This window comes from Agelaius phoeniceus, chromosome 3 (genome assembly GCF_051311805.1).
Source record: "Agelaius phoeniceus isolate bAgePho1 chromosome 3, bAgePho1.hap1, whole genome shotgun sequence".
NCBI classification, from domain to species: Eukaryota; Metazoa; Chordata; class Aves; order Passeriformes; family Icteridae; genus Agelaius; species Agelaius phoeniceus.
This window is the reverse complement of record NC_135267.1, coordinates 84591793-84611393: the sequence shown is the minus strand read 5'-3', so window position 1 is coordinate 84611393 and position 19601 is coordinate 84591793. Positions and strand designations below refer to the sequence as shown.

Here is a 19601-nt window from a genome sequence, read left to right as displayed (position 1 = left end):
CTAACTCATTCTTAGAATTGGTTCACATATGTTATTTATCTAAGTGCATACTAGGTCAATATAAACAGGGAAAACTTAAAGATTTTTTTTTTAATTGTAACACACAAATACTCCACAAATATATCAGGGTGACGATGAAGATAATGCATACAACTTTAACGCCATAAGACAGCTAATTAAACTTCAGTCAGGCCCACTGATAATCTCCTCTGTCTTGCAATATGGTTGCTCAGATAAGCTTAAGGATAAACAAGTTTGGTACAGCAACAGATTATCCAGCTGATAGGTCTTTGATTACCAAAGGATTACAAAAAAATAAGCAAGTCTGTGGTTGCTGAGATCAAAAAGAGCTAACCTACTCCTTTGTAATTAGTGCGTGCCTTCAGGATACGTTTGTGCCAACACCACTGAGCTTCTCAAACAGTGTTAAACATCCCACATTTAACATTTTTCAGTTTCATTCCCCTGTGGGAGAGTACAATTTTTCTACCTTCTTCATATTTTGCTCATATCAATGGGACTTCCACACTGTGCATGGAACACTGCAGACAGCTTTATGCAACCCAGATTTGTCTGAGTAACTTGTGAGAATCTTGCATACCCCTTTCCTGACGACTCAGATTAAAATTAGACAATACTGAGGTATACATATTAATCCCATATTTGTGTACTGTTGAGATCACTACAGAAACTTCACTATAAAGAGCTCCTGTTTCTTGATATTGCTGAATCAAGAAATGCTCATTAAACACTCAGTATGCACCTCAGTGGTGTTATAAGAAAGTAAACAGAAAATACATTATTTTGGCTTATTATTTACACTTGTGTAAAGCATTCGGAAGGTGGTAGTGACAATCTTCAGAAAAGTAATTTGCTGAACTGCACAGTAGCCCTTTCCAAATCCTACCTGTCCTTGTTATGCATCATCTGATGTAAAACTGAGAGCTAAGACAAAATTCAGCAACATAACTACAGCAACACAGATACAGCACATCAATGCAGATGACTGCACTTCAGAGAAAATTTATCATGCACATTATGCCTGAACAGCTCATTCAGGGCAAAGGAGGACTAGCAGAGGAGGAAATTATTGTATTGTTTCAATAGAAAGCACATTACCACAGTGGGAAAAATCAGAAATATCATCAACTCCTCCCTTTTTTAAAACCGTGGTTAAGGGAAGAAAACAGCATCCTTTGAAACAGTCTTGATAGTCAACTGTTACACAGCTGTTCATTATTTCAGATGGGAGATGAAGGAAAAATAATTTTTAAATTTTCTGATCTGTCACTGTCTTTTCTAAAATCTGCACGAAGCACTCACCACTACTTTCTTTTGCAACAGAAGACAAAATTATCTTAGTTAAAGCATCTTGCTTTTCAAGAAAAAACAATTTCCTTGGCTCAGTACTCTACTGACTGAGTCATGGGCAGCGCTGTGTGCATTTGACTTGGCCACTGTTCTACAGAGCATCAGTGGGTACAAGTAGCTAAATTATCTGCTGAAACACAGCAGACCCTTCTATCCTGGGCTCTTCTATAGAGCTTCTAAGTGCTGCATGTAGGCAGGTGACCTCAGTGCCATTTGTGAGCCTAGGAAGCAGTTCTTCCTTTGTGCACCAGCAAAGTAGAACATCGTCTCTTAGCCTGTTATCTTCTTTTTTTAAAATAAAACTAAAACAAAAAAAAAAAATGGCACATAAAGCAAACCCTATGCACCAAAGTCCTCAGGTGACTGAAGATCCAAAATACTAGTGAACTTACTAATGGTAAAAGCTTCCCTCCCACTGCTTAAAACTTAGCATTCCAGCTGTATCAACTACCCTAAATCCTTATGCAGCAGTGAAACATTTTGAAAAGCATTTCTTGGCATCTTGCCCTTCAGCACAAGAAAATTTGCATTTTTACAGCATTTCTGCCTGTCAGCACTACAAAATTTTAATGGGTTTTGCAGCTGTGGGGAGAATTGAGAGCTGGTCAGCGGATTCTTATGGCAGACTGCTGAGAGACAAGTGCCTGAGGGTGCTAGGCTGGAGAAACCAGCTGACCTGACCAGTCTTCACACTCCAGAGAAAATTCAAGCAGCACCTTTCACTTCCAATGAGCATACCAAAACAAAGGCCCTTCCTGATCCATGGGTTCTGTGTAGCAAGGAACATTAAAATCCTTACTTTTTTTTTTTTTCTTGCACTTAACAAAATAAGCAGCTTTCTGTAGGAACTCATCAAAGAACAAAAACATAGCCAATTGCAACTTCAGTTCCCATAAGCTGAACCTAGTATATTGGGTTTAGGTCACAGATCCCAGTAACTACTGCAAGCAAGAGCAAAATCAGAGAACCACAGGGTCTCAAGTTTCTCCTGGGGATGGGGCCAGCAGAGTGGCTGACTTAAAGGTGCTTCTTCAAAGGACATTACTTAAATGTACGAGTGAGGGGCAGAGTGAGAAGTTGCAACAATGCCAGGAACTAATCAGCACATGGAATCTCTCTGGAAGAGCTCCATGCTGAGCCAGAAGGGTATTGCAGTACCAGGAGCTGCCATTCCACAGGGGAGTTACCCAGCATCTGGATGCCCAGTTTCAAAGTGTGAATTAAGTTCAGGAATCCAAGTGTAAGCAGGGGATAAACACACTTCCCTCTGCTTAAAGCAGAATAGCACATCTTCACAGTATCTCTTGGTTAAACACTAATCCTACACATTTCACCCCAAAAGACATCCCTTGGCCAACCCAAGAAGAGTCTGTCTTGTTTCAGTCAGTACACCTTATTAAAGCCTACTAATTGCTGTCATAAAATATAATCCTTCTCAGGTGTAAGAAGAGCTGATATATTTTGATTTCAAGTCTAATAAAACTGGCATCACATAAGCATATTCACTGGATTAACTATCTTGTCACACAGTCTTCTAATAATTACACCAAAACTAATTAGCCAAATTTCTTGTCTTAACATAATACTTAAAACTGTGAATTCGTTTGATATTTGCAGCTCTGGGGCCAACACAGATTTATCCTCCAGACACTCTCAGTCTCCAAATATAGACTCGAGATAGCTCATCTAGGCAGGGAACACGCATGTGTGTGGGAGGCAGTCTGGAAATGTTCCAAGGAATGGAGTTTTGCCACTTTCTAAACCACTGGGGGAGAGGGAAAGACCACAAGGAGGCCTGTAATGAAAAGCCCAAGGGAAGAGTAAGCACCATCAGAATCTCACAAAGCCAAACCCAAATGCCATGGTAAAGAAAGCGAGAAGGAAAACAAGTTACAGATGTCTGTCAAGGAGAAGAAAAATAAATTTTAAAAAGCGCAAGAAATAAGAAAGCAATGAGGAAGCATCTTTATCGCATGACAAGATTTAATCAGTGTGTAAGCCATGAAAAATGAAATACACAGAAGCAGTAAGATGAACTACTTCAAGTCAGAGTTTGTAGATAAAGTATTAACAATTTAACACACCACCATTCATTATTCAAAACATCCACACTCACATGAAAGTTCTTGAAATCCAGCTTGCTTCTCAGGTTTGATGTTAATGAGAGGAATGGTATTCCCTGCACTAAGGCCTGCCAGTAGCCTGCCTATGTGACAGCCACAGTGCCTCTGTTGTTTTCATAACATCAAGGTGCTACATTACTCAGTGCTTAAAAAAAAATTAAAAGTTCACCCTTGCAAAAAGCAGATCTGTAGCCCACATTATCACATTGTAGACAGCTAGGTGCTACATTGAAGGACAAACTACAAAAACATGAGGATCCTGAGGATCTGAGGTGAATTGAAATGAAAAAAGATAAGGTACATTTTGCAAAACTTCTACCAAAAAAAAAGAAACAGTGACCCAATTCTGTTGAATTTAGAATAAGAAATCTATCTGTCATGTCTGTTTATTATCTAGAATGCCATATATACCATTAAACAAGAGGAACTACATCATTTAGTTGTCTCTGTTCACTACCATACAGTAATTGAAGATCTCTAGGATATGCTTATCAAAAAACCCACACAACTGTGTTGTCTACATCTTTCAAAAGTTTATGTTTAATCTTTAGACATAAAAGGACAAGGACACAATCAGAACAGAAACTTTTTTTAAATCCCAGTTTTACTTACCAAATGCATTATTTTACCCCTCCCACTTTCTTCTTAGTTTTGAGAAAGGACCAGCCAATTTCCATTTTATTTAATCTCTTTTTGTCCATTAGACTTCTGACCCCTTACCAGGAATATGGAAATGCTGGCCTAGTTTTATTCCTGTACTTCTAAATATCTTCAGTTTGATGCCACAGTTCTAACATATCCTCAGTTTATACACAAAAACTCCCTTGTACTACCAAGTTTGTTTTCTCAACATCTTATTTGTTCATAAATTCTTAATTCTGAGCTGATGTCTTCAAGATTCACTATCTACAAACGTTATAGAAAAAATCTTCCAAATCCTGTAGCACAGAGCAGTTTGGCCCATGTGAAGTGCCTGTTTCCTGACTCCAGGCAATGCACCTAAATGGCAGCTGGGGAAGCTCTGCCCCCAGCCCACCGCAGGCAGCTTCCTTCCTGACAGAGATGAGGACAGAAACGCTGCCCTCCTTAGGTGAAGCCACTCTCGCCCCTGTCATGGCTAAGGAAACTCAGCTGCACACTTCAGGGAACACCCTGCACATGCATCAGTCAGGAATCAGGAGCTCAGCCTTCCCAGCACAACAGTAAGTGCTCACTTGGTACCTGTTTAGTCACTGAAAAAAATCTCAGCCTCTCTCCTTTGTTTGTACTGTGTTTAAGTCTTGAGTTAATACCACTACCATGACTTTCAAATTATGTAAAACTCAACAGCTGAGGTATTTAGTCAGTCCTTACAAAGCCATATAGCAATCACATGAGCCCCTCATCAGCTGTTAAGCCTATTTAGCTCTTTAAAGCAGCAGCCCATTCAATGTTCACCCATCTGTAAAACACACTAAAATATCCTAACATAACAACTTTAAAAACCCTCTCAGAAGAACAACAAATATTGCATAAATAGCCCTCTCATATACATTAATTAGTTAACCAGATGTTTTTATTTTATTTCTACATTCAGTTTATGACTATGTTCATATTAAACCTTTTTATAAGGCTTGAATATGCCAAATTATTACAGGCTTTTTTTTTTAATAACAGAATTTATGTTGCCTTTTTATTTCTTTCCATACAACCTCTGATATTCTCATATGGACACTTTGTAACTGTAAAGAGCAACACTAATTTGGACTGAATAATTACATATCAATACACAAGAAGTGAGAATTTGATTGCTACTATTTTTCTTTTGGCCCATGCATCTTTCTAAAAGGCCCTGATTATCTTGGTATGACTTGGAATGGATAAATGTGTTAGCTTATGGTTGCAGAAACCAATCAAGAATCAAAATATTATTTTTTCTCATAAATAAGCATGATTTTATGGTGTTAATAATTGAATGAGAATTTTCTAAGTAAGAGCTCTCTAATCCAGAATAGAAATTAAATTATATTCTATGATGTTGGCATTTACACAATCCAACAATACCTTACACTTAATTAATGCCCTTCCTGTCGAGCAAGAACAAACAAAACTGCTTTGCAAAACAATGAAGGAAAATTGAAGGTAAAAACTTTAGTCAGCAACTATTTGAAATCAGCACTGCAAATTCAGCAGGTACAGTCAAGGTAGGAACAGTAATAAAAATCCACAGATGAAAAGAATTAAGTACCTAAGGTATCCAATCCCAAAGGACACTGCAGTGCTCAAATTACAGAGGCGAGAATCTATGGAAACGTTCCAGGACACCTTAGGAGTACTAAGATAGGTTTAACTACTGTCTGATGGTTTTATGGGGTATCAATTTGTATTTCTCTTTTGTTGTTGTTGGTTTAATTTTGGTTTTGGTTGTGGGGTTTGTTTGTTTGGGTTTTTTTACTGGTAATAAGGTTAGGTCCATCTAGAATTGCATCTGATTAAAAATGCATCTTTAAAACTTGTCGCATTCAAGTTAAAAGTGGAGGGGGGGGAAGAAAAATTGATGGGTACATTTCTGGCCAAGGTGAACAGAGTCAGGAACCTCTTCCCCTAACAGACACAAGCTATCCAGATTGATAAAGCAGGGTTTTAAGAACACCAAAGGAAAAAAAGAAAACAAACAACCAAACACCTCTTTAGGTCTTAATAGAAAGCATTAAATGACTTATTGGTATTTACCCTATGGAATACATTTAAACAGCAAAATCCTGACTCTCAACAAAGGCCTGAAAACATAAAACCCCCCTTAAATATCAGAAGCACATTTTTCTCTGGAAATTCTACCATGTGTACACGGCCAGAGCAGTACCTCTGACACAGGATCAGTTGCCTGCCGATTTTAGGTATTTGTGTGACTCTTCCCAAGAGCAAATTGAAAAATTCACTGTTGTCTCCTCTCTAGTCAGTCCTGAAGAAGTCTTTTCACATGCAAACAGATGTGCCACTAGGGAAAATAGTAGATTGCCTGTTGTCATACAGAGGTTACATCTCTACTGCTTTCCCATACCATTCCCCAAAGCTGCTGTAGGGATGGATTGCCTTCAGTTTTGGCAGCCTGTCTTGGCCCAAAACTGGAAGGTCTATGGGGATATCTTTGAGGTGGCTCACATGGATTTATGAAACACAGCAGATGGGGCAGCTCTTGCAGTCTGTCACTGTCCCACTGGCACTGGCTGCATCTTTCAGGAGACACTTCCACTAGTCCAGCACTTCAGTCTCCACTGGCCCAAATACATCACCTCAAGTATCCTCTAATGCATTTATTGAACCTACTCTCTACCAGCATCTGCAATGAACTGTAAAACATGCACTGCCAAGCTGATACAAGTGACCCAAAACTGGCTGAGAAAAGGACTAGGGTTTCTGACAGTGTTTGAACAAAATCCAAATCACGGCTGCCTGCCTGATGCTGGTGACACATTCATCTTGCCTTAAAGTGTCGTGATCAGTAATGAAGCTTATGCATGTTCATATTTTGCTAAACTACTGGTAAAAGTGCATTTTTCTCCAATACTCAGCCAGCAGAAGAGTTCTAAAAATTATTCAAGCCCAGCTAACTTGAGGAACTATTTCATAAATGACAACAAAGAAAATTTTTAAAAATCACTTTATTTCCCCAACAGGTTTTTTAAAGAAATATTTTGATAAATCAGTGAAAATCAATTAACTCTATGCCTGCCAAACTGACAGAAGATATAAGATATAATATGTGGTCATATGTATGAGTGTCACGTATTTATTCCAAGAGTTACAATCAGATCTAGAGTAAAAAGTCAAAGGCAAGGCTTCCAATGTGCTATCAAATATCCATCAAAAGTTTAGTCTGAAGCAAGATGAATCCTCCCCCTCATGTCAGAAGGCATGCAAATCACTGATGGTGCTCAGAAGAGCCATTTCAACACTTAGTAGGTAAAGGAAGCAGCTTTAAACCTACCACATTGTTATGCTGTCAGTCATAAGAACTCTCAGCTGTATAATAATTTTGAAATAATCTTATTTGGAAAGGACTGGTCATTAAATAGAGAACAAATGATAGATCTGCATCTGGCACATTCCAAAGCTGGTTTTGTGCATTTTTTTTTTTTTTTCAGTCTGGTTGACAGGAAGCAAATTAATTATGGGGAAAAAAAAAACCAAAACAAAACAAAAAAAAAAAACAACAAACCCTAAAACATAGAATGAAAAAATACTAATGGTAATGAAACATTTCTCCAGTGCATTTTTTACCCTTGGTCAGGACAATTGGATGTGGGTAAATTGAATAAAGGAAGCAAACTCATACTTTCCTGCTTAACACAGGTGATTGACATCTTGCAGCCTTGCAACATTCAAGAGCCATCTGTATCTGAAGTGTTACTCACAACAATGCTCCGACTAAATAGAGAGACCTGGACATATGGACACCATACCAGAGACCACTGAGAGGTGACTCTGGCTTTACTTAGATTTCACCCATGTGTTCAGAGGAAAACAAACCAGGAAGAAAATCTTCAGACTAACAAAGAAAAACCTCCAAACGTTTCCCCAAAAGCTGTCTCCCTGTACATGTAAAGAGCATCTGGATAGACCAGCCCTAGCAAACCGCAGCCAGCAGCTCTCCCTGATGCCTCCCAGCAGGACGTTAATGCCAGGAGCTGCTGCCCTTGGGGTGCAGCCTCGGGCCACCACAGCAAAGTGAGCTGCACATGGCTGAACAGCAGAGGCAGATCAAGCCCACCAGGCCCACCAGCTCTGCACAAGGATTTGGGCTTCAGCAGGCACCACACCTGCTTCCCCTTGAACGCGACACCACCATGGTGCTTGGAAAGGCAGGCTCAGCCTCCTACTCAGCAGGTCACAGAAATCATCCAGCATGGTACACTTGCACCCCTGATGAGTATCAAATCATGCTAGCCCAGAGGACACACGCAGTGCTGTCCTAGGATTAGCTGCAGAACCCAATACACCTAATGTAACCTGACAGGATAATAAGTATCTTTTTCATATACTGCTCTGAGGGTGGAGAAGCAATTAAAAATAAATGGTGTCACTGGAACAGGTGCTTGCTAGGATCTGATGCAAAGTCAGCTCTGGCTGAACGAACAAGTCACCCCGAAATGGAACATGAATTCAGACAGACTCCACTGCAATTTTTATCTACTTTTAATGCCTTTCCCACAAGCAAAAGGAAGAACGACTTATCAGGGAGCTTTATTAGGCTGGGTGGCTATTCTCACCAGGCAGAATAAAAACATTTCTGAAATGTCATAAATCAGTTTTAAAGATCATGAGAATGACCAGTAATTTTACATTTAATAACTCTGTTTAGTATAGCCTTACAATCTGGCATAGAAAATTACCTCAGAAATCTTTTGAGTTCTGCTTGGATGAAGTAATTTCAGTCTTCTGAAGACATTAAGGTGAAAAGAGAAAAGAACAAATTAAGCTGAGAAGGGAACAAGAGAGGAAAAAAAAAGAGAAAATAAAAAGATTTAATCACAGAGAAGCTCCACCAAACTACACAGGAGATAGGATACTCTAACACATTAATTGCTCCTTTATCCCACCTGCATTATCCAGGAACCTTAAAGTAATTGGAATTTGATTTCTATTAGCTTGGAACATTTTCTCTGATATCAATTCACAAATTTTAAGTCATAAAAGCAGAAATAAACACATACTTTAAAAGGTAATTTCCAAGAACACAAAACATGTTAATCTCTGTTTTACATCCTAAGAAACACGTATCATGGCAGGAAAAGCTGCCTTAGGTAGACTCTAAAGCCCTCTGTCCTAAACTCCACAGAAAATAATTCAATTTAACAGAACAAAGAGTAGGAAAAATAATAGGTTTGTGTGTTTGAATAAAATGAGTGGAAGCCCATACAATGTAATTAACTATGAACTATCTACTGGGAGTAATACAGACAGAAAAAGATCTACACAATCATGAGTTTTGCCACTTATTTTTTTATATGTGAAGACACTCTCTATAGCTGAAAATAAATGCAAAACAAAAAAAATTCCTTTGTTTTTTGTATTTTGTGCCGAAACACAGGAGAAAAATTGTACTCTGTACAGGTACTGAACTGTTAATACACTATTTTTTCCATTGAAATGCATTTCGAAAAATGAAAAATAAAAGGTAGGATAAGCAGAACTTCTTGTGCAAGTTGAATTCCTGATTTCCTTCCCTGGCTTCAGATGTTGAATGGACTTGCAAGAGGTACATCAGGCCTTTGCAGTGCCCAGCCAAGAAACTTCAATTGAAAGAGCATTCCTTCTTTGGATGCAAAAATTAGGAGGTTTTACAGCTCATTCTCACCCAAAACCAAGAAGAAAACAGTCACCCTAGAATTGTTAAGGCTGGAAAAGATCTTAAAATCACAAAGTCCAACCATTAACCCAGCACCATTGTTAACCCTGTTCACCACTAGACCACATCCCTGAGCCCTGTATTTATATCTCTTTTAGATACCTGCAGGGATGATGATTCTACCACTTTCCCAAGCAACTTGTTTCAATGCTTCATAACCCTTTCAGTGAAGAAAGAGTTTTTAATATCCCACCTGAACCTCCTCTAACACAACCTGAAGCCATTTCCTCTACCACTTGCCATGTGGGAGCAGAGACTGACCCTCACTGGGCTACAGCCTGTTTCAAGTGGCTGAAGAGAGCAAAAAGGTCAGCCCTGAAACTCCTGTTCTTCAGACTAAGCAACCCCAGTTCCCTCAGCCATTCCTTACAGGACTTGGTGCTCCAGACCCTTCACCAGCTCCACTGCCCTTCTCTGGACCCTCTCCAGCACCTCAATGTCCTTCTTGCAGTGAGGGGCCCAGAACTGGACACAGCACTCGAGGTGCAGCCTCACCAGCACAGGGGGACAATGCCTGTCCTGGTCCTGCTGGCCACACCATTGCTGACACAGGCCAGGATGCCACCAGCCTCCTTGGCCCCCTGGGCAGACACTGGCTCATGTTCAGTTGCTGTAAACCAGCACTCCCAGGTCCTTTTCTGCTGGGCAGCTTTCCAGCCACTCTGCCCCATCCTGCAGTGCTGCAAGGGATTGTTGTGACCCAAGGGCAGGATCCAGCATTTTGCCTTAGTAAACTTCATACCTTTGGCCTTGGCCCATTGATCCAGCCCCTCAAGATTCCTCTGCAGAGCCTCCAGAAGATCAACACTCCTGCCCAGATTGGTGTGTCTGCAAACTGACTGAGGATAGACTTGATGCTCTAGTCCATCATGTTGACAGAAAGCATTTTTATGCCAAGTGGAGTAGTTGTTTTGTAAATAGAAATCTTCAGTTGCTCTTTAACAGGCTTTTCAAAATCTGAGCATCTTGTTCTGTTTAGACATTTAACTATTATGCTTGTCATAGTTTGTTTATTAAATAGAAACCAGTCAATATAAACCTTGCTATGTTCAGAACCCACGCAGCACACAGAAAATCTCCTCCACAATAAGCCAGGGGCAAAGCACTTCCAAGGTAAATGACTGTAAGCATGTGCTGCAGTATGCTTATTTAACAGTGCTGCAAAACCCTACTCAGTGAAATAGCAGAGTAGTTGAAAGAAAGATTTATAAAGCAACAGAAAAAAATCAATTGTGGGCCCTCTTTCACAACCAGAGAATAATCATCTAATGAAATTGAAAGCAATGCATGCAACACACAGTAATTGTTCAATATAACTAATTATTGTATGCAACTAGATTTAATCTCTAAAATTCAGTGTTGCAGGGTACTGTTGAATTCTAAAGCTTTGCCCGTCAACAGGAAGATTCAGCTCCTCTCCAGGATACCAATCCTTATCCAAAACAATCCAAACAATATCTAAAGAAATCACAAACACTGCTCAGGTATCATGGCCTACTTTTTATAGGGCAGGACTGGTCAAAGCCTCCCTACAATTAAGAAGTAAACTAAATAGGCTTTGCCACTCCTGTCATAAACAACAGCAAATTCTTCCAATGTAAATCCAAACACAAAAGAGCAAGTGCCTTCATTATATATGACTCTGAGGAGAAGAGAAATTACCAAACCAGCATCACTGGAACAGAATGCAAGACAGAATCTGCCTTGAAAACACACACAAACAGAAAGCAAGAAAATCCTTCCAATTATCATCAGAGTAAGGCAATATTGAAAAAAAAATCATGACAACAGTTTTAGTTTTAGCTTGGTAAGCATGGAAAGTAGCTACCACTGCTTCCCCTTTTTCCTTGTTCTGTAGTCCCTCTCAAGAGACCGGGCCAAACCCACAGCCAGAGGTAGGAGCTATGCCAGCTGCTACCACTGCTTCAATGGATATTGGCAAGGCCAATGAGACAAGGATAACCAAGGGCATGTGCAAACTCTGTAGAACCCCTAGCATGCCTATCAGCATCAACAAGCAGGAGAAGAGGCTCAAGTTGAGCCTTGAACAGCTCAAGTTACCATTAATAAATCAAAACAACCTTGGTTCAAATTGTTTGGATAGCAGAGACAATCTCTTAATAGTTGTAATTTCTTCTGTTTCCCAAATTGCAATTTTTAGAGTTTATTAGTCAATTCCAACAAAGTCAAGAAAGTGTTAACTGACAGAGTTACATCAGAGGCTAGCCAAGATTTATTCACAATAGATCAGCCATTAAAATGTACTATTTTCAAATTACAATAATCTAATTTTATAGATTCAGTGTCTAATGGACCCACAGCAAGACAGGCAACATTCCCAGACTGCTAAGCATATCCTCTTAACCAGTCTCATCCATCAGGGCTGCCGAACAACATTACTGTGGATGTCTCAAGAGAATAATTTCCATCACATACCGAGCACAAACTGCAAAGCCCCAAATTTTCATTGTCACTACTACTTTTTTTCCTTTAATTTCAATCCGTTGACATTCCTTTTAATAGGATGGGTAGCATCAATCTCTCTGGCAATCAGAGAAGATATGCAAAAAAGCTTGATTTCCTATTCCCTGACTTATTTTTGTTACAAAGCCCCCAAGAGAAATAAATACATCAATAAAGAGTAAGGTCATTTTGGGAACATATGCAGTAAGTATTCCCCATGTAATTAAGGAATGGTTTATAGAGGAGGAGCCTCATGATGAATTACAAGCAGATCAGAAAAGCTGCATTTGTGTGTGGATTCCTGAACAATCCAATCACAACAACAAAGAGAGATGTAAGCTTTACCAGAAAACTCCACTGGCAAAAGCTCTAGATTCTAAAGTCTTCTTACGTTCTCTTTAAAATTCTATTTTTTCACACAAGCTCCAAAACTTTCTAGCCGGAGAAATTTTCTAGACCACAGTTCTATTTCAGGTGTATTTTCCTTTATAACAAAAAACACAGAAATTAAATTTTCCAAAGAAAACAGCCACTAAAAACCATCAGCAAAGTTCTTCTCAAATCCACAGCATCCTTTCCCATCAACATTCTTCACACATTCAATCAGTTAAAACCAAAAAAAGAGTTATAGGCTCAGGCATATAAACTTATATTTGACAAACATTTCATTATAAAAAAAGTTTAAAAATCGTCTATTACCATTCTGTGTCAGCACATCCTGCAAAAGTACGCACCTCTTCCTGAATGCCAGGGAAAATACTCACGCAGCAGAAATGTAAGAATTCAGTAACTCTTGTCTTATTAAAAGTGCTTAGCCCAAGTACTAAATATATGCCATTGGCAGACATTGATTTGTGACACTTCAGCTAATGTGACACTTCTGTGATGTATTTAACACATAAAAGACCCCAGTTTTATCATGTAGAGAAGGACTCAATGTTAGCAGGTAGCAGCTGCCAGCACTTGGATACTGTTATTAGAACTGGTTTCGGCAGTTTGTATACACACAGCATTTATGTGCCTTCTGGTTCAGGCATTAGTACCTAGATCACGCACTTGGATCACTCTGTGAAAGGCACCTTAAAATAGAGCTGGGCTCTGGGCTCACTTTTAGCCCTGTAAACGCAGAGCAGTTTAATTGACTCTTATGTTTAAAGTCAAGGGGCTGAATTTAGTCTCAGGCTCCTCTAACACAATCCAGAAGATTGTGTTAGAGGACACATGTGACACATGTGAACCAACAGAACACTGAGCAAATGTAAGTATTCTTTGGAAAAGCAGATTGCTGTAACCCATACAAACAGACAGAAGAAATCAATCCCTCACACGGAAAAAAATTAATATCCCCGTTTTTCTTAGTACTGTGTATCACTTCTATTCTGATTTTTTTTTTTTCTCCTTTGAAGAATTAAAAGTGAAGAAGGTGAAGTCCTTCCTTGGTTAGACCTACACAGCTACCCAGAACAGAATGGGAACCATGAGTTGATACAACTAAGAGGAAACACGGTGCAGTAGTTTCTGACTGTGTTGAAGTCGTGTGCAGCGCACTGAAGCCAATGAGCAGAAAGGCTTTCCCCTCATCTGACCTAGTTCTGTCAAAGATTCACACATGAAGACAGTGGGTGTAGAGGTGACACATGCAGTATCTTCAAAAATTTTGGAAGGCAACATCTCACAGTAAAAGACACTTAAGACTTTGATGAGGAAAGGAAAGCTGGTTCAGCTCTAGAAAATTCAGAGAAGATATCAGAAGCCTGCCCAGACCTGTAGGAATACAATGAAGTGAACAAAATACAACCTAAAAACAATTATGGCAAAAAGTGCCAGATGGACAGTTTGTTTCAGGACAAAGCTACCTGATGCTGCACCTATATTCCATTTGGAAGGAGATACAGATTTAAAGAATCCTCTTGTGTTGTTTTTTTGGTTTGTTGTTTTTTGGGTTTTTTTTTGTTTGTTTCTTAAGTAGCATGCAAACAATATTTTAAAAACTCCATTATAATTAAAAAGACATTACAAGTTTTTCTGGATTCTGAATTAGTGCTGTCTGTAATGTAACAGGTGCAGCATAAAAAGGTACTGTCCCTAAAGAGTCTGCACACAAAATGAACAAAGAATAACAGAAATAAGGATCAAAAGCTCAAAGAAACATTAATCTTTCATAAATTATTCTAAAATGCAAATGTCAATTAGCTCCTACCCAATGTATACCCAGCCATTGCCTACAAATGATTTTTACATCAGCTTGGTGGACAGAAGAGGCCCAGAAGACAACCCAGGAAAAGCACTGGTCATCACTAATGAACCAATTAATGGAGGAAGCTGACAGTGAGGAGCAGCAAAATGAAATTCACAGTCAGGAAATGAAAGGCTTAAAAAACTAATCACTTACTTAAAACTAACAGAACCAAAAGTTAAAGGATATACACAGCTATGGCAGGCATCTGAGGCAAATCTTAATTCAACACTGTCAACACTCATCATTCTGATAATATCACTGATTTCCTTTACAGCTCACAGGTAAGCCACTATGTCTATAACAGGAATGCATCAAACAGGAAATAGAAAAGCTCCCCCTACATAGAAGGGACAGCAATCTTAGGTCAAAAGGCATCAGTGACCTTTCTGGAGAAAGAAAGAAAGAAAGGAGCGCTCTTGATGAGAAATAGACACGAAAGAACTGGGAACTATGTGATCCACCTCCGAACTCAATTACTGAAACTTAATGGGCTTTGGCTCAGGCTTACAAAATAATTGATCTAACACAAGGGTCTTGCTCAAAACACATCACCAAAAATAACTTCAAAAAGTGTGCTTTAATTTTGTTAAACTAACCTCCAAAACCAAAAATTTAAAATGAGAAACTATTTTCTTCCTCTGTTAGCTACTCTTCCCAATAACACCACAGGACCATGGCAATTACTTCATGCCCTTATGTAACACACATATGTTCCTTTCCACCCCAAAAGAGAAGTTTTGTTTGTTACCTCTTACCGACAGTTATTTTGACAGTTCTTTTCTGAGAGTCCATCCTCATCTTCTCCCATAATATCCACTGCCGAAAATATCAGTGCAACCAGAATTGCAAAGCAGCATACCAGTGCAAAGATCACAATGCATCTTTGCTGGGACTGAAAGAGATTAAGATTAAAAAAGTTTTAATGGCATGAGCACATTCTAGTCAACGACTTGAGACTCTGAAACTTTTACATAAGATCTAAATTTCTTTGAAGACCTTACTGCAATAGCTGTCAACATGAAACACACCTCAAGATGAAAACACTCTCAAAACTGTCCTTCATGTATCACCTTGAGATGTATTTTAAATCTCTCAGATACTGTTTAATAATTCATGTCACAAATAATATTCATAATTCAAACTGCTTTCTGTTTGTACCACAAGGAAAGCATTATGCATTAAAATAATGACTCCTACATTAACTAAGTATTTTCTGATTGCGGCTCACAGGTAAAGTACGCACTTGGGATGGCACTTAAAAGTTTTGTTGTGTTTAGTTCAGATAAAACATGTCATTGCAAGAAGACTGAAGAGCAAAGTCTTTTTTTTCTATTGCTACAAAAAGTACCTGACATTGTCACTATGATTGTCACAGCCACTCAGACACTTTGGGAAGTCCTTGCCCCACAATATCTATAATATAATGAACACAAAAACAAAATCCAGAACACATTCACAGATGATAAATGGGATTCAAGGAAACAATGGGAAACTGTTGCTCAGTACAATAGGCAATGCCCTTCACATCTCAGACTAAATATTAAACATGGCATAGCACTACCTTATGAAATCTTGCAGTAATAAATCAGATGCAGCTGGTAGCCCCCTAGATAAATGTGAAATCTCCTAAAGACAGTCTCTTGACATGCAATTTACATAGCTGGATAAAGTATTTTCTATTCTGAAACCAAATGTTCAAACAAATATACCGTGCAATTTCCTGCTGAAATAAATTTAAACAAGACCACATCCAAATATAAAAACATCAATGTCTAACTTCTGTTGTGATAGTAATTTTCTTAATTTTCATTATTGCTCCATAATTAAAATGTCACATGTAGGAAAAGGCCTCATAAAGGAATGGGAAAGTGGGAAAGCATGAAAAATGTAAGGGAAAGGAAACAACATCACACTTGCAGCTGATAACCAATTTCACAGTATTTCCATTGTTCCCGATATTTTGTTTAAGAAGCAACAAGTTTCAGAGTAATAAGAACATTTTCCCATACACCTGAAGAAAAGGTCTAACTCTTTTTTTAAATAAGAAAAAATTCCAATACTTCATAGCTAGTGTACTTCTCAGGAGAAATATGCTTATGTTTCATTTCAGAATAAATCAGATATAAACACTTTATTTCAGTCCGTGAAAAACAAAACACAGCAAACAACTTCTTCAGACAAACAGGAAAAACTAATCCGAAATTTAGTGACAAATGTAGCCTGTAACAGTAATACTAAATGTGTGGTTCAGTTTATAAGCATATTTTAAATATAATGCATATTAGACATTTTTATACATTTCAAATATATGTTTAAATCTGTATTTCTATTATAGTAACTAAAATCTTACCAGACTTCAGCATAAGAAAATATTCTTCACCCATAACAAAACTAACTCATTAAAGAAATAAATTTGGAAAGATTTTTTTTCCCCTGCTGCTAAGTAGAATCATGGCAACATTTGAAAAGAGTTGCAAATTACTGCACCTGGGTGTCCAGAACTAAGGCTGCACAGTGGGACATAGGAGAAAATTGTTCAACACTCTCATTGCCTCATACTGCTAGCAGCAAGAACTAAGAACAGCCAAGGAAAAGTAGGCATTCAGGTCTGGGACACTGCTCTATGCCATTTCTTCATCAGGACACTTCAGACTGCTGTTAGGATGACCACTGTCTCATGCAGTTTTTTGCAGTACTGCAAGTGCACTCGCAGGAACTCTTTGATGCAGGTTCCTCCATGCACTGAATGTATCACCATGGCAGCAAGGCAGCAAAGCTACTCCCATAACCAGCAAACCAAAAAGAGCCAAAAAGAGCCTGGGCTCGTTTTCTAGTCCCTAGGAGCAGGGGATGTGGCCCAGCAGAGCACACAACGACAGGGCTCTTTTTCCTCCCAGCTCAGGCTAACTGCCACCATTCTACACACTGGGACTAATTTTGAGTTACTCAGGATAAATTTGTAGCACAAGCATCTTAGCTGCCACATGGTGTGAAAGACTTCATGCTATTGCTCCAGGGAGTAACTCCCATCTTCTTGTCACGCTGCCATGCAAGCTGCACAACAACCACAGACAGCAGTGGGACCACTGGGCCAGCAGGGACCACATCAGCCGTCGAGGCTGGGCCAGTACTCACAGAGACAGCAGGCAATACTTCACTGAAAGGTGACCACAGAGCTGTAAGTCATAACACACCTCTGGAAACCTCTCAGCCTGCTTAAAGCTTGAAGGCCAAATCAATAGAAAATCTACAGAGTACCAAAAATCATACGGTACCACAAGGAGGAGGGGATGTGGGGGAAAAAGGGCAGAAGCAACAAATGCTTAAAGTTAAATACCAGGAAACCTTATGGCAGCAATTTCTAGGAGGTCAAAATAATTCTGAATGGATCCTCCTAATCGAACATTAATTTCCATTCCACATAATTTTGGGGAATATATTCAAGGTTTCTCGACTCCTGTGTTGTAGTTGAAAATTGTATGAAGTTTAAATCACTGTTCTTTCATGGATATAGCTTGTCAAGCTCTGCAGTTTGTGAGTACTGCTCACTGTGAGCAGCACAAGTTTAGTACTATTAGTAAAAACACTGCTATTCTACCAGCACCAAAATAAAGACATAACCACACAAACCTATTTTACTGCTCTTATTTCACAGATCCTTTATATTATGCAAGTATAATGGATTAATTATCTCACTTTTCCCTAAGTACCAGCTTAACAGTATGGTTACAAATAGCATAGGGAACCTTTTAAATCAACATTCAAAAACCCCCCTGTGACTACAGTAGCTTTTCTTTGAACTAAGGATAGCACAAAATAGTAAATAAAATAAAGCAAAAATTACAAGTTTGTGATTCTCCTAACTCTATATTTTCAGTCACAGGTCAGAAGGGTCAAGTAAAGACCAGTAAAAAAAAATTAAAGAGAGTAAAGAAGATTTTAAAAAGTTTCACAGGTCATGTTGAACTTATTCCTGCTGAGTGGCAGGTTTTTTCATTGCTTTTCAATCTATATATTACATTATAAATTAATGTTTGGAAAATGTTTACATTAAAATTCATACTTATACTAGAAAAGAAAGTATAAAAAACAGCTACTTGCATCAAACAAGTCTTTTCACAACAGTAATAAATCTTTCTTTTCACACAATTTGCCACAAAGCTGACCATTTTCAAATAACCTTTTCCTGTTTGAAACAGATTAGGATAGACCATGTCCCTGCTCTATTGTACCATCCATGCATGCCTCTGTGTGCATCTATGTGTGAGGAATAGCAGGCATCATGAAAGAACCCAAAATCAACGAGCTCACACCACTGACAGGCTAGAAGGGACCTGCTGGGCTCCTCCTCAGATCCCTGTGTTGGTGGCTTTGAGCAGACTCTTTGTTTGATGCTGTCTTGTTGCGCATCCCCTTGGCAACTGGGATCCCTCTGAGCTTTTCAGACCTATCCTTCTGTTTCCTCTGGAAAATGCCTCAGAGTTCAGGCTTTCAGTCTTCAACCCTTAATCACAGAATACAGGGGTCTCTAAAACTTATGCAGTCCATCTGTCCATATACAGAGTTAATTTATACAAATATTAATTCCAACAGATATTTGTTTAGCCTGTCCTCAAAAATCCAGAGTTGAAAGAGATCCTGTAGTCTTTTCAGGCAACCCCATCCCATATCTAAGCACCTGACTGAGACCTAACTTAAGTCTCTTATGCTGCAACAACTCTTTTTTTCTTTCCAGTACTCATGGAAAACAGTGAACAGAGCATTTAATTCTCTCTTTTACATATTTAAAGGCTGCTATAGATGCTAAGAGGCCCGGGACTAGACCCCCTACAAGTCTGACTGTACTGATGGGCAAGAAATTCTGTTGCATGAGAGAAAGATTTGTTCAGGGCTTAAGGAAGATTGGAAAAGAAACTCCTGCAGGAACAAAGACTATCAAAAATACTGTGAGTAAAATGTGTTTCTTTCACCTGGTCAACTAGCTTAAACAATACCTAAGTTAAAATAAATCCACCAA

At 38.8% G+C, this 19601-nt stretch overlaps 1 protein-coding gene across 5 annotated transcripts in view; it reads right to left on the bottom strand.

Annotated features, from left to right (window-relative positions):
- The window catches only part of PLD5 (phospholipase D family member 5), a 176580-nt gene that overhangs the window by 92663 nt on the left and 64316 nt on the right, over positions 1-19601 (bottom strand). For 2 of the 5 annotated variants that reach the window (XM_054630036.2, XM_077175773.1), the window contains exon 2: positions 15340-15476. In XM_054630036.2, the coding sequence (XP_054486011.2) occupies positions 15340-15476 (137 nt within the window). Of the gene's footprint in view, positions 1-15332; positions 15477-19601 lie in introns of those variants that run through there. The other 3 variants (XM_077175775.1, XM_077175776.1, XM_077175774.1) reach the window with 2 other exon arrangements.